Genomic DNA, 15,736 nt, shown 5'->3' with positions numbered 1-15,736 from the left:
AATGTTGTTTGTATATAATACAACATGGACTTTGGGAACTGTTAGTTTTTAAATGATTCATCCTTTTACTAATATCTAGAGTGATGGCGGGGGCATGCCATCATAAGAAGGCATTTCAAGATAACCTGGGCAGCTTTTACAAGCTACACATTCCTTGCCCTTGCCCCAGAGGTCAGCTGCATTTATTAATAGAACAATGATAATGCCAAAGATAGAACTGTTACAGTGCAGCAATCTTGGGATAAGTGCTTTAAATGCATTCTTGTATCTAATCCTTACAGTAACCCTGCTGGTATAATCTACACTTAAAGATGAGGAAAGGGAACCTTAGAGAAATAGCTTATTCAAGAAAGTGGCAACCAGAATCATCACATTGGGAGTATATGCCACCTCTTGATATATTGGGGAGGGGAAAAAGGGTGAAAACTATTGGCCTAGAACAAGGGTGATCTACCCCAGTTGTTCAGTGGCCAGTGTTTTCATGCCTTCTCTTTCCCTTTAAGAGAAGGGAAACACTTAAGTCTAGCTTGTGAGGTAGATGGTATTCACCCCATTCTACAAGGAAACTGTGGCATAGGGAGGTCAAATAATTTCCCCAAGTTTACAGTACCAGTAAGTGATAGAGTCAGGATTCAAACACCAGCAGGGCTGCTGGTCTCTAAAGCTCTGCTGTTCCCTTATTATCAGTGCTTCTCAAACTCTCTGGGGTAAAGGACCAATTTTTATCCTCTTCGATCTGTCATAGAGTGATACTTTTGTAAAATGCAATAAAAATGAAATATGAGGAAGAGATGAAATATAAGCACACATTTTTTATTATTAGATTCAACAGACATAAAAATGACTCTAGAAGTTTTGCAATGCTGATTCTCAACTTCTGGTCTTGTCTTGTCCTGGGTCAGTAACAGTTTGCAGACTAGCACTGCTCTGTGTCATGCTGTGGCACCTGCTGCTGTGGTAGTTGAAGCCCCAAAATGATTTCTTTCACTTTTCCACTCTAATAAAATATTAAATGATATCACAGATGCAAAGTATGTGACACACAACGGGGTAGTCAACCACTGTTAGTTGCCGTTATGCCTTCACTAGCAGTTAGCATGGGAGAGGTAAAAGGACCCACAGGCTGGCAGTTAGGTAGGAAAACTGAGAGGAGACTTAGCCACTGAGGATGTGGCATACCTAGAGCTTACTGCCAATCAGTGATGAGAATGCATACTATGTTATTTATATTATTCAGTGTATGTATTATGAGTTTAAATTTTCACCAGATGGAATCATACTCTACTAATATATTTGTTTCATACAGAAATCAAGAAATCGTTATAGAAATTTCTTTTGAGACCTCTCCAAAATCTTCTGCTCTCCAGTGGCTCACTCCTGAACAGACTTCTGGGAAGGAACACCCATATCTCTTTAGTCAGTGCCAGGTAAAAAGGATTCCAGAATGATTTCTGATGCAGAAAATTCCAGCACATACGGTTGAATGAAGCAAAATGAACAGTGGTTTTATGGATTGTGTGGGTTTTACCTAATATAAGGTATTAATTGATCTTATAAAAACATATAAGATAAATTATATATTTTCATTTTATCTTTCACTATTAATACACTCATGCATTACTTTAAATAAGAAGCTTCTTTCAGTTTGGAAATATGTCCACCTAGATTGGACTTTCTAGGCCTGACTTAGAACTTGGCAGAGAGTAGGTACTCAGTAAATAGTCATAAAATAAAAGGAAAATTAATAAATAATATGTACTGGTTATGAAAAATGCTAATAGTAAAGAAATGGAAAGTGAAAGATTTAATTTCCAAACCTTTTCCAGACACCATTGCCCAGAGGTAACCACCATTGAGTTTGGAATGTAGCTTTTGCATATTTTTCTTACACATTTACAAAAGTATGTATTATATCAATATATTAACTGTACCTTTAAAATTGCATGACTTAAACTACTTTTGTTTTCTGTTTTAAAACTAAGGGTAAAGAGCCATACAATTAGAGATACCTGTCACAAGGATAATACATTTCAAACTGTCTTCTGAAAGAAAAAATACCTACTTTTCATAGTAATCAAATAATTTACAATTAAGGGAACTGACTTCATTAAACGTTTGCTCTATTTCCAGGCATTGTGCTAGATTCTTTACATGTTTCATCCCTCCCAATATTCCTGTGTATTAGGTTCAAATTTCAAAACAAGTCCATTTAAAAAAGGAATTAGCATATGAATCAGACCTGTTTACTTTCTGTGGTCACTTGAAACATCTTTTTAATCTAAGAAACCCTCAGTTTAATAATCTAGAAGAGATAAAATATTCTACACAAGAGTGTACAAATGGCACAATCTATACATGAATATCTGATTTTCAGGCAGTATTTCTTAATAGAATGTCTATTAACCAAATTTGGCAAGAAATGCAAGATTTGTGAGTCATGAAAATGTTAATTTTGAATATATTATTCCATTTCTTATTGGCAGCAATGTTGGGAATACAGGAAACAGATTTCAGCTAAATTAATAAATGATTGAGGTGATAGGAATCATGTAGACATGATTTTGTTTGATGAGTTTGCTTACGGTTGTTCTGTATGCATATTTGCCTGGGTTTGGCCTTATCCAGTGAAATACATTTAAAAACCCCTTTGGTATTGCCATGTCACCTAACTAGAAACCATTAAGGAACTCTAGAGGCGTGGTCTTGGAACTCTATTTTGGGAGAGAGAACAAGGTGGCTCTGCTAGTCCTACTTAATCCATCTGGAGGTCATTTGGGAGCCTATATCTTTGGAGAATTTTCTAGAACTGAAATGAAAAGACCTGGAGTTTGGGGGTTTTAAGAAAGCTTGTGGTGGAATGAATATGTTTAGGATTTGTAATAGCTTCAGAGAAGGGTGTTAATATCAGAATTCCTTTGAGTTTAGTAGACTGTCTCAATGAGGCTGGGTTTCCATTTCATTGTTCACCAGCAGTAGACAGACTTATTTGTAAGCAGACCGGGTATAAGGTTGTAGGTGCTCTTTTTTTTTTTTTTTTTTTTTTTGGAGACAGGGTCTTACTGTGTTGCCCAGGCTGTAGTGCAATGGTGTGAACTTGGGTCACTGCAGCCTAGAACTCCTGGGCTCAAGCGATCCTTTTACCTCAGCCTCCTGAGTAGCTGGGACTACAGGTGTGCACCACCATGCCCAGCTAATTTTTTTTGGGTGGAGGTAAGGTCTCACTATGTTGCCCAGGCTGGTCTCAAACTCTAGAGCTCAAGCAATCCTCTCATCTGAGCCTCCCAAAGTGCTGGGATTGCAGGAGTGAGCCACGGCACCCGGCCTCTAGCCATACTGGATGGAACCAATGTTAATAATGATTGGTGTGGCAGTAGAGAAACACTTTGCATATTGTATGAATGAATATGTCTAGATGGTATTGAAAGAGACTGTTCTTTCTCCCTTCTTTGCTTCTTTGTTTTACTTACAAGGTTTGCGGCAAGATTGAAGTGTCAAGACTACAGCAACATTTCTCAGGCTGTGTTCATTAGAACACTGACATCCCATGAGCTGTTAAACCAGAGAGAAATGGGTTTTGTGTTAACATAAATGTAAGAAATCAAACAGGTTTGTTTATTGTAGGTCTGCTCAGAGCCTTCAGGCCGCTAATGTTCTAGTGGCTCTGCAAGACAGCGGTGCAGTATGCCACACTTCTCAGGTCTGTTTTGCTACAGAGCCCTTTTTTCTCAGGTTTCTCAAAGCTTCTCACCGGGCCCTACTGTCACCCAGACCATAGAGTAGGAAACACTGCTTATGAGTTTCTCCATGCTTCAACTGAAATGTGAGGGTTAACCATAGATTAAGATGGAAAATCTGATTTTTAAAAGTCCAAGAATCTATTTTTGGACTTTGAAAGATCCCAAGAGGCCAGGCGTGGTGGCTCACGCCTATCATCCCTGCACTTTGGGAGGCCGAGGTGGGCAGATCACCTGAAGTTGGGAGTTCGAGACCAGCCTGACCAACATGGAGAAACCCCATCTCTACTCAAAATACAAAATTAGCTGGGCATGGTGGTACATGCCTGTAATCCCAGCTACTCGGGAGGCTGAGGCAGGAGAATTGCTTGAACCCGGGAGGTGGAGGTTGCAGTGAGCCGAGATCCAGCCTGGGCAACAAGAGTGAAACTCCGTCTCAAAAAAAAAAAAAAAAAATCCCAAGAAATGAGGACTGTTTTTATTTTTTTAAAAATATGTCTAAGAACAATGCTATAATTTTTAATGATTTCTTAATGACTTATCAGAACGATAAATAGCTATTTCTTCTTGTTTCTCCCTTTTTCAGGCCATCCACTGCAGAGCAATCCTTCCTTGTCAGGACACTCCTTCTGTGAAATTAACCTATACTGCAGAGGTAAATATTATGAATTATTAACTCAATTAAATGATGCATATCAGTAAATATGGTATAAATGATAAGCAGAGATGATAATTGAATTTCTAGAGCTAGAATTATTTTTCTTAATGAAATTCTACTTGAAATATATAAAAAAAGAGGCTGTGGCACTCATTCTGAATCTCTACTTTAAAGGCAGTTTTAAACATTTTAACTGTGAAAAAAAGGAAATGGAAACCAATCTGACTTTTAAAAAGGAATTCAGGACCAGGTATGGTGGCTCACGCCTGTAATCCCAGCACTTTGGGAGGCCGAGATGGGCAGATCACGAGGTCAGGAGATTGAGACCATCCTGGCTAACATGGTGAAACCCCATCTGTACTAAAAAAAAAAAACCCACAAAAAATTAGCCGAGCATGGTGGCAGGCACCTGTAGTCCCAGCTGCTGGGGAGGCTGAGGCAGGAGATTGGCGTGAACCCAGGAGGCAGAGCTTGCAGTGAGCTGAGATGGCACCACTGCACTCCAGCCTGGGCGACAGAGCCAGACTCCGTCTCAAAAAAAAAAAAAACCAAAAAACAAAAACAAAAAAACAAACAAAAAGAAGGAATTCAGAATCCTGGATCTAGAAATGAGAACTTAGGAACAATTTTTACTTAACTTTAAAAAATTGACATTTGCAGGATTCAGGCTTCTATAAATGCATTCTGTAGCCATATAAGCCTAGTGGGCATATATTCCAGACTTGTCTGTATGCAATTCCAACTTATTCCCTTGGTAGGTACTGCTAATCCTTTTTGGAAAAGGTGGACTGTAATTACTAAATAATCACTATCCCAGAGGCTAGACCTACTTAGACCAAGCAAATAGAATGAGGACCAACCCATATTTATGGGGCCTTCTTGCTTCCCAAATCATCCCACAGCCAAATTACACCTAGGGTAGTGCAGTGATATATTATACTTGGAGGCAAAGAATCCCAGTGCTCTGGCTCTTCTCCACCACTTAATAACTATGTGAAGTCCCAACTACTTGGGAGGCTGAGGTGGGAAGATCACTTGAACTCAGAAGTTCAAGGCCAGCCTGGGCAACATAGCGAGACCCCATTTCTAAAAAAATAAATAAATAATGATGTGACCCTTGAACAAGTTTTATGACCTCGCAACCTCAGTTGGCACATATATGTAACGTATCACCACCTAAATGAAGGGAGGTGGCTGAACCAAATTATTTCCTGAATAGTTTTGTGCTTTAGAATCTATAATTGTAGCACTGGTTCAGGAACTTCTAATTCTGTGCCTGCCTCAGTCATGGCTTTGGGTCCTGAGCCATGCAAGAAGAACGTGAAAGTCTAGCCCCTACTGGAATATATTCGTGCTTGATCATTAATACTTGGGGGAGTCCTTTATTCTGGCATTCGTCAGAAATCAAACTTTCAGAATCATGGAGCTAGGATACACAGTTAAATGACTATATGGTTTGCCCCATAAGGGTCTTTTCCGTAAGGATTTCCAGAGAAAATTATTTGACAGTTTTTAGCAATAAATTTTAGTTTTTCACAGTTACTACTTTTAAAACGTTCCTCTATTTGTAACTCCAAGTGTGTGTTTTCAAAACAAAATTGTTCAAAACCATTCTGTCCTACAGTGAGTATATAACGTCCTTTTAAATCTGTTTTGTGAGTGTAGGGGGAGCAGGGATGGTGGCTCCCATTGCCAGGGATGGTGCTGGGCTCTTCACTTATTTATTCCTTGCAACAAGCTTTTGAAGTTTTACACTTACTTGATGGGGAAACTGAGGCTTGGGGGTATATTTATTTGCCCAAGTTTGTGCAGTTAGTTATTAGGTGGCAGAGCTGGGATTTTAATCCAGTTTCTACCAAAACTCTGCTCTTAATGTGCATGGGTGAATGGATAGAAATTTCACATTCACATATATATATATGTGCATATATATATACACATATATACACATTGTGTTCATATATATGTGTGTGTGTGTGTATATATATATACTTTTTGTATATGTATATACTTTTTGTGTTCATAGTCTGTTTATTAGACAGTCAAGAAGGGGAGGAAAAGGTTATTTTACATATATAGTTTAAGACACATAGAAGCTTTTATTTATGACTAGAAATGATTTTTCTCCTTGATTAGGTGTCTGTCCCTAAAGAACTGGTGGCACTTATGAGTGCTATTCGTGATGGAGAAGCACCTGACCCAGAAGACCCAAGCAGGAAAATATACAAATTCATCCAAAAAGTAAGATCCTAGGGTCTAGATTTTTGTTTTCATTGGCGGTAAACTACAGTTAGCTTGTACACATCCAGAGGGCAAAATTACTTTTGAAATATTTCAGAATTTTGAGAACAGCTTTTGGTTTTTGTGTTCTTTGTTTTTTTTCTTTTGTGCTTTTAAAGGGTTTTGTTCTATTTACAGAGTATTGTTTGAAAAGAGGGTTTGCTGTAGAGACAGAGTAGGGAGCGTGCCTGTTTTCATTTTCCCTCACTCCAGTCAGGGGCTGGCTTCCTGTTCTTTTGTGTTCTTATGCATTCTCCTGCCCTGGTACTACAGTGTGGGCAAGTGGCTGTTGAGAGTGTTTACAAATGGAGGAGTCAAGACCAAAAATGCACTCAGTTACAGTTCTGGTCATTAGACATGTATCTTTGACCTTCAATGAATAGAATGTGTATGCACGTGTGAGTGTGTGTGTGTGTGTGTGTGTGTGTGTGAGTGTGTGTGTGTGTGTGAGTGTGTGTGTGTTTTCTTAATTGATCTCACAATGGATAATTTGACTTTCACTGCAGCTTCTGTGGTTCCAAGCTCCCATAATTTTGGCATCTACTTATTGCCAGGTTACTCTGTGTGTCTCTACAACATGTCAATAGTGCTTTGAAACATAAAGGAATAAAAAAAGAAAACCAAAACCTTTTAAAAGTCAGGAGGAAAAAGGCAAACACACGGGAAAAGCATTCCTTTAGGTTACTTTTTGAGAAATGCCTAAAATGTACCTTTTAATAGTATGTGTGATCTTGTTTTTCCACGTGTGAGAAGCTTTTGTTCCTAGCAGAATAAAAGGCAAATAGATGTTTTGAACAATGTTTTTTGTATCACAATTTCAAGCTATATGTTAAAGATGAGAACTATTTGAGAAGTATAAAAGCAAAGTTATCCCTACTAATATTAGGAGATTTGAAAGGGAATTTACTTACTTTTAAATATGAATTGTCTTACTGTGTAACATTTGTGAACACTAATGCAAGCACGTGGTGTGCGTTTGTTTGCCCTCTTTAGGTTCCGATACCCTGCTACCTGATTGCTTTAGTTGCTGGAGCTTTAGAAAGCAGGTGAGCTTTTGGAAAAATTTTCAGGTTTGTGGAAGGATCAAAACTTAGGCATCTTGAACCTCTCTCAAGGTTAATTGGTTGATCATTTGCATATTTCTCAAGATATCAAGCTGACAGCTCTAGAAAAATTCAAATCTAAATATAAAATGTAGGCAAAAAATTAATTTTACATTTAAAAATCTTGACCAGTTATCCCTTAGATTTTTCAAGTATTGTAAAATGAGCATGCTCTTACCTTTAGAGGTCTGGATTCTCAGGGAAGCTTGACCAAGTCACTCTCTTAATCTCTGTTTCCTTATCCTTGAAATTATAATGTCTGACTTTCTACCTCATAGGGTGGTTATGTGAAACAAATGAGATAAATATATTAAAGAACTTGGAAGCCTACAAATATTACAGAAATGTAAGATATTTTACTAATATTTTACCAATAGAGTGGATTTCCTTCTTAATTCTTTGTTCATTCTTAGTTTTAAGCACACTTAACTGTTTTTAAGTGTGTGGTTCCATAGTGTTAAGTATATTCACATTGTTGTGAAACAGATCTTCAGAAATTTTTCATTTTGTAGAACTAAAACTCTGCACCCATTAAACAATAGCTCCTCTTTCCTCCACCCCCCAGTCCTTGGTAACACCCATTCTATTTTCTGTTCCTGTGAATTTGACTACTTTAGATACCTCACATAAGTAGATCATACAGTGTAATTTTCTCTCTTTGTGTCTGGCTTATTTCATTCAAGGTGTAATGACCTTAAGGTTTATCCATGTTACAGCATCTGACAGGATTTCCTTCATTTTCTATTTGTTTCTTCTTGTATAAGAGTATTCAACCTTTAAGTACATAACAAAGTTTATACCCATTCCTGTTCTAGAATAGTCTTGTAGGCTGGGCTGTGTGGCTCACCCCTATAATCCCATCACTTTGGGAGGCCAAGGTGGGAGGATCGCTTGAGCCCAGGAGTTCGAGACCAGCCCAGGCAACATAAGTGAGAGCGTGTCTCTACAAAAAAATAAAAAATTAGTTGGGCATGGTAGTGTATGCCTGTAGTCCCAGCTACTCAGGAGGCTGAGGTGGGAGGATTGCTTGAGCCCAGGAGGTAGAGGCTGCAGTGAGCTGTGATGGCCCTTCTAAACTCAGCTTGGGCAACAGAATGAGACCCTGTATCAAAAAAAAGCTGGGCATGGTGGCTCACGCCTGTAATCCCAGCATTTTGGGAGGCCGAGGTGGGCGGATCACGAGGTCAGGGGATTGAGACCATCCTGGCTAACACGGTGAAACCCCATCTCTATTAAAAATACAAAAAAAAGAAAAAATTAACCGGACATGGTGGCGGGTGCCTGTAGTCCCAGCTGCTCAGGAGGCTGAGGCAGGAGAATGGTGTGAACCCGGGAGGCGGAGCTTGCAGTGAGTCAAGATCGCGCCACTGCACTCCAGCCTGGGTGACAGAGCGAGACTCTGTCTCAAAAAAAAAAAAAGAATAGTTTCTTATGAGTTGTGACTGGGTTTCTATAGTTGTGAAATTGAGGGATGAAATGAGACCCTCAAGAGGTCTTACAAGAGGCAATAAACTAATTGGGGACAACTTATGTCTTGGTTTTTTTCTTTTGGCCCAGCCTGTACCTCCTTAGAGAGCTGCATATCTATTGCTGCATATACAATAGCAGGTTTGCATCTCAGGCCATGTAACCTCATCCCTTTCCCATAAGCACATGGTAAATGCACTCTCACTGTAAAGGTTTGTCTACAAGACATTAAATACTTTTTAGAACCAGATGAATCATTTGCTGTGAATTTCTTTTTTATTAAGCTTTTTAATCTTGCAGGCAAATTGGCCCAAGAACTTTGGTGTGGTCTGAGAAAGAGCAGGTGGAAAAGTCTGCTTATGAGTTTTCTGAGGTTGGTCATACAGTTATCCTTTGTAGTCACTGTGATAGACAGTAGATTGAAGATTTTGAGTGTGAAATGTGATGGTTTTAAGTGATACGGAGAAATAATCAGATTGTCTTTTATGTAGATGTGCAGTTGCTACATTCTTTTTATCATTTTCATTTAAAATAAAAATCATTAACTTGTAACCTTCATAGAAAGCAATGTACAATTTTAAGAAATGTACAATGGTGATAATTAAGACATACAGACATATATGTGTTGATTTTTCAGACTGAATCTATGCTTAAAATTGCAGAAGATCTGGGAGGACCGTATGTATGGGGACAGTATGACCTATTGGTCCTGCCGCCGTCCTTCCCTTATGGTGGCATGGAGAATCCTTGCCTTACTTTTGTAACTCCTACTCTACTGGTAAGTGTAACTATTTCTTCATTTGAAATTGACGTCTTTCAAAAATAAACTTAAGAACCTTAAGAGTCCTAATAATATGTATATATATGTAAAGAACCTTAGGGTCCTAATAATGTATATATGTATAAAAATCTTTTCTCTTGTTCATGTAACCTTTGTTTCTAATTTTATTGTTTATTGTGGTTATCACATCTCATTTTTTTTGTTTTTTGAGACACAGGCTTGCTCTGTTGCCCAGGTTGGGGTGCAGTGGTGCGATCTCAGCTCACTGCAAACTCTGCCCGCGGGTTCAAGCGATTCTCTTGCCTCAGCCTTCTGAGTAGCTGAGACTACAGGTGCACACCACCATGCCCAGCTAATTTTTGTATTTTTAGTAGAGACGGGGTTTCACCATATTGGCCAGGGTGGTCTCGATCCCCTGACCTCGTGATCCACCTGCCTTGGCCTCCCAAAGTGCTGGGATTACAGGCATGAACCACCCCACCAGGCCTCCATCTTGTTTTTGAAAGGAAAATAATCTGGCCATTTGGAGAAGGAGAATATTATGGCCACGGTATTTGGGGAGTTGGGCATGGGGGTGCTGTGTAACAACAATTCATTGATAAATTATGTATCCAGACAAACAGACTATACCAATTACACTTGGTGTGTAGGTACAATTAAAAAAAAAATCAGTACACCATGTATAGGAAAGGATTAGGGCCATAGTACACTGCTCTGTTTAATATGCCTGTGAGCTACTTTAAATTCTTCCTAGAACCAAAATGAGTGATGGATTAGCAACAAAATAAATAAAATACAGCACAGGACACATAGGACACTCTAAAGTTTTATTAAATATATTTTGGGTAATAGGAGAGAAAGAAGGTGATGGGTAAATAAGAGCAGATGTAAAAATGGAAGTAGAAGAAATGTTTCATGGAAGTTAGACACAAATAGACTGGCTTTCGTTGTATTGCAAAAATTCCCTAAAATTAAGGCAAGAAAGAATGATGCTAATTTTTAGTTCTGTATTTTTTTTGTTTTTTAATTAAGGTCTCTTTTACCTTCTTTGAAGTGCTGTAGTAGAAATATAGTGGACCACCAGTGCCGGTATGCTAAGTATTTAGGTAGGCAGTCTTTTAGATAGTCTGTAATTTGATTACTAAAATACTAAGGTAATTTTCTTTTTTTGTAGGCAGGCGACAAGTCACTCTCCAATGTAAGTTAAACTTTTTCATTATGGCCTTACCTTTAAGAAGTATTACGTCAACTGATTTTAAAATATCCCTTGTATTTTTATGTTAAAGATATGGTTATAACGGACAATTTGGGGGGACTCTTGTCACATTATTAACAATTAGATGTAATAGATTTAAGGAAATTTTATGGTTTGATCTCTTCATATATTTATGAAATATTTTTAATGCAGTGATATATCTATTTAATATTTTCTAAGTAATTTTTGCTTTCTAATTACTTTATGCCATATTTGTGTGTGTGTGTGTGTGTGTGTGTGTGTGTGTGTCTTTGGTTAAATTAAAGATTTTGCTGAACTGAGTAACTCCCTGAATATCTCAGCTAATATTTTTTAAAAATTGAATAACGTGGAGTGTTTACAGAATGGGTTATTTTAGGTTAAGATAATCAGTCTTACTATTAATCACACTGTTTTCTTTAGGTCATTGCACATGAAATATCTCATAGCTGGACAGGGAATCTAGTGACCAACAAAACTTGGGATCACTTTTGGTAAGATTTTTGTTATTATTTCTTTATTGGTTCATGTTACTGATTTTTTTTTCCCTGCCTCCTACCACTTTGAATTGTTTTGTGTGTATCTCTTGTTTTTCTTTGTTATCATATCTTAGGTAGGCAGGGTTTTTTTTTTTTTTTTTTGAGATGGAGTCTCACTCTGTCACCCAGGCTAGAGTGCAGTGGTGCGATCTAGCTCACTGCAAGCTCTGCCTCCCAGGTTCAAGTAATTCTCCTGTCTCAGCCTCCTGAGTAGCTGAGATTACAGGCACGCGCCACCATGCCCAGCTAATTTTTTGTATTTTAGTAGAGATGGGGTTTCACCGTGTTGCCCAGGATGCTGTCGAACTCCTGAGCTCAGGCAATCCACCTGCCTCGGCCTCCCAGAGTGCTAGGATTACAGGCGTGAGCCACTGTGCCCAGCTATTTTTTTTTTTAATTGGAGACAAGGTCTCACTCTGTTGCTCAGGCTGTAGTGCAGTGGTGCGATCTCTGCTAACTGCAACTCCAGGGTTGCAATCCTCCCTCCTCAGCCTCCAAAGTGGCTGAGACTAAAGGCACATGCCACTGTGCCTGGCTAATTTTTGTATTTTTTATAGAGATGGGATTTCACCATGTCGCCCAGGCTGGTCTCAAACTCCTGAGCTCAAGTGATCCGCCCACCTCGGCCTCCCAAAGTGCTGAGATTATAGGCATAAGCCGCCACGCCCAGCCAACAAGGATTTTTTTTTTTTTTTTTTTTTTTGAGATGGAGTCTCACTGTCACCCAGGCTGGAGTGCGGTAGTGTGATCTCTCTGCCTCTCAGTTCAAGCAATTCTCATGCTTCAGCCTCCCAAGTATCTGGGACTACAGGTGCACGCCACCATGCTCAGCTCATTTTTGTATTTTTAGTAGAGACGGGGTTTCACCATGTTGGCCAGGCAGGTCTTGAACTTCTGACCTCAGATAATTCTCCCACCTCGGCCTCCCAAAGTGCTAGGATTACAGGCATGGGCCACCACGCCCGGCCAACAAGGATAGTTTTAAAAAATTCTGTAACACTACAGTGTTAGGAGTGTTAGGTTCAGTCTAGGTGTTAAGTTTAATTCCTGATATACTCACACTTTTAACATAGGGACATGCAAGAGCAGAACCAGGGCTTAACTTTCCCTGCTGCCATCGGCTGGGCTGGGCTTCCCATTGCTCTGGATTGACTGCCTGGGGCCAGAGTCAGCTTAGACTGTAGTGGTCATGCCTTACAACTGCTTTCCTCTGTAGAAAAGCCAAAAAGAAAATATCATGATTGAAATGTCTTTTCTTCTCAGCTGTGTCCGTGTTTTTATTTAAAAAATTTTTTTTCAGGTTAAATGAGGGACATACTGTGTACTTGGAACGCCACATTTGCGGACGATTGTTTGGTGAAAAGTTCAGACATTTTAATGCTCTGGGAGGATGGGGAGAACTACAGAATTCGGTAAAGGAGTCAAAGTTTTAAAAACTTTCATCCAAAGTTGTATAGGTGTTAAAAACTGAGTTTTTATAAAAGTGTCTTTACTGTTTAGCAACCAAAAAGTCATTTTTACAAGTGTGGAAAGTGAAGTCGATGCTGGTATAACACTGTATTGATCCACACCGTTCACTGTTCTATGTGAGGTAGTTTTGATGACCTGGTCTAAACAGGGAGCTATGGGACCTCACTGGGTCTTTGCTATTAATATAGCTGTTTACTATGTTTGAATTTTATTTGGTGTATTTATGTCATTTTTAAGCGTTGTCTCCTGAAAGCCGAATTTGCTGACCAGGCATTAAATCCTTTTTCTAGTCTTTTTATAAGAATAAAGCCTGTATTATTGAGTGAGAAACATCAGAGAATATTACGTAAGTAAGCATTCTATTAATAGGCTTCCAGAAGTTTATGCCAACATATCCTAGTATTCCAGTCTCCAAGTTTTAGATTCCCCAAAAGTTATACCACTGAGTGAAGTAATACCTCCTTATTAGCTTATTTGCGTGGTGATAGCAGTCTTTCTATATGTTTCTCCGTGTTATTTCATGTCTTGCAGGTAAAGACATTTGGGGAGACACATCCTTTCACCAAACTTGTGGTTGATCTGACAGATGTAGACCCTGATGTAGCTTATTCTTCAGTTCCGTATGAGAAGGGCTTTGCTTTACTTTTTTACCTTGAACAACTGCTTGGAGGACCAGGTAAGTAGTTGCTATTTTATGATTTTTTTTTTCTTTTTGAGGGTAATGTGAGAATTAGGAAGAATTGTAAACTATTGTTTTGTTCCATTTAATACTTCCAATTCATTCTGGATGTAGCTGCTGAAGAAATCTGTATTGTTTTCTAAGTTACCTCTCGACTTAAAACCATTAATAACTCCTAAGGTTTAAATTATGCTGCTTCATTTTTAAAAAAATCTCATCAGTTTTTGAAATTAGGATAATAGTGTGTACTCCCTGAAAACATTTCTATGGTACAGAAGTTTATAAGAGTAACATGTGAGAGTCCATCAACCCCTTTCCACTCCCCAGGGGTAACCACTGTTAGCAGTTTGGTGTAAATGGCTCCAGATAATTTTCTAGGTGTAAATTAACAAGCAGACAAATAAATACATATAATTATTTTAATTACAAAAAACGGATCATGCTATATATTGGCTCTGCATTTGTGTTTTGTTTTGCTCGATATTTCACATACACCCTTCTATGTCAGTACATATAAATCTGTCTCATACTTTTTAATGCCATCATACTATTTCATGATAAAGCTATGCTGAGTTATGTACCCATCCCTCACTAATGGACATTGAGGTGTTCTCCTTGGTTGATTGACTTGGAAGGCTGTCTGTCGCCTGGATCCATTCTGCCTGTCCAGTCTTATTTTTCTCCTTTCTAGTCATATGAAGGTTATTGCTTTTAGAACTTGGGTTATGCATTCCTTTTCTGTGTCTTCATGTGTTATCCCCTTAGCTATAATTAGAATTTCTCTTCTCCCTTCCGCTGAATTACATATATTCTTCAAGGCCCAACTTAAGTCCCACCTCCTTTTCTGAACATTCTTTCACTCTGAAAGTCCTCGTAGATTTCCCTATTCTCTGAATGTTCTCTATTCTCTGTGGTTAATTGTACAATGCCAAACACGCACACAAAATGTCAAATAATTACTTTCTATGAATTGATTTCTTTTCTTTTTTACTCTTAGAGATTTTCCTAGGATTCTTAAGAGCTTATGTTGAGAAATTTTCCTATAAGAGCATAACTACTGATGACTGGAAGGATTTCCTGTATTCCTATTTTAAAGATAAGGTTGGATTTAAAAACCTTTTCTATTTTTCATGCTCGATATATCTCTATTTATTGACTGATTAGGTTAACTTGTATTATCTAATAGTAGTATTGGTTCAGAACTTTAGGACTCAACCTCTCATTGCATATTTTTTCTATTTTAAATGTGATCTTAACCACATGAACTACCTGTAGAATTTTCCTGTTTCAGAGAGGTCATCAATAGTATGGTGATAAATATAAATTTTAGAAGATAGAGTTAGATGAGGTAATGGATATATTAGCTTGACTTAGTCCACATTGAATACATATATCAAAACATCGCATTGTGTCACATAAGTATACACAATTATGATCTATCAATTTAAAATATTAATTTTTAAAAAAGATTTAGAAATTATCTTGATATGGCAGATTAGACAAAATTATATATCTAAGGACTTATAAGTTTACATTTTTTTTCAACAGGAAAGGGCTTTCTATTGTAAACTGTGAATTCTTACTCTTCATAGGTTGATGTTCTCAATCAAGTTGATTGGAATGCCTGGCTCTACTCTCCTGGACTGCCTCCCATAAAGCCCAAGTAAGTACTTGCCTGCTAATGCTTTCCTTCTCATTCTCTTAGCTCCTGGAGAGCCTCAAAATATCTGAAAGAATAGTATGCCTTCCTGAAACTGTTACTAGTTAATGATGAGAGCAGAGTTCTTAGGT

The 15,736-nt window shown here is 38.2% G+C and overlaps 1 protein-coding gene across 2 annotated transcripts in view; it reads left to right on the top strand.

Annotated features, from left to right (window-relative positions):
• LTA4H (leukotriene A4 hydrolase) overlaps positions 1–15,736 on the top strand; it is a 34,656-nt gene that overhangs the window by 6,734 nt on the left and 12,186 nt on the right. For both annotated transcript variants that reach the window (XM_032170946.2, XM_032170947.2), the window contains exons 3-14: positions 1,307–1,427; positions 4,321–4,389; positions 6,529–6,633; positions 7,666–7,718; positions 9,543–9,615; positions 9,880–10,020; positions 11,198–11,221; positions 11,681–11,751; positions 13,097–13,208; positions 13,798–13,942; positions 14,943–15,046; positions 15,538–15,608. In XM_032170946.2, coding sequence (XP_032026837.1) covers positions 1,307–1,427; positions 4,321–4,389; positions 6,529–6,633; positions 7,666–7,718; positions 9,543–9,615; positions 9,880–10,020; positions 11,198–11,221; positions 11,681–11,751; positions 13,097–13,208; positions 13,798–13,942; positions 14,943–15,046; positions 15,538–15,608 — 1,089 coding nt within the window. The remainder of the gene's footprint in view (positions 1–1,306; positions 1,428–4,320; positions 4,390–6,528; positions 6,634–7,665; positions 7,719–9,542; positions 9,616–9,879; positions 10,021–11,197; positions 11,222–11,680; positions 11,752–13,096; positions 13,209–13,797; positions 13,943–14,942; positions 15,047–15,537; positions 15,609–15,736) is intronic.

Source organism: Hylobates moloch, unplaced genomic scaffold (genome assembly GCF_009828535.3).
Source record: "Hylobates moloch isolate HMO894 unplaced genomic scaffold, HMol_V3 SCAFFOLD_12, whole genome shotgun sequence".
Taxonomy (NCBI): domain Eukaryota; kingdom Metazoa; phylum Chordata; class Mammalia; order Primates; family Hylobatidae; genus Hylobates; species Hylobates moloch.
Note: the sequence above shows the minus strand (reverse complement) of the source record. Positions and strands in the feature narration are given on the sequence as shown.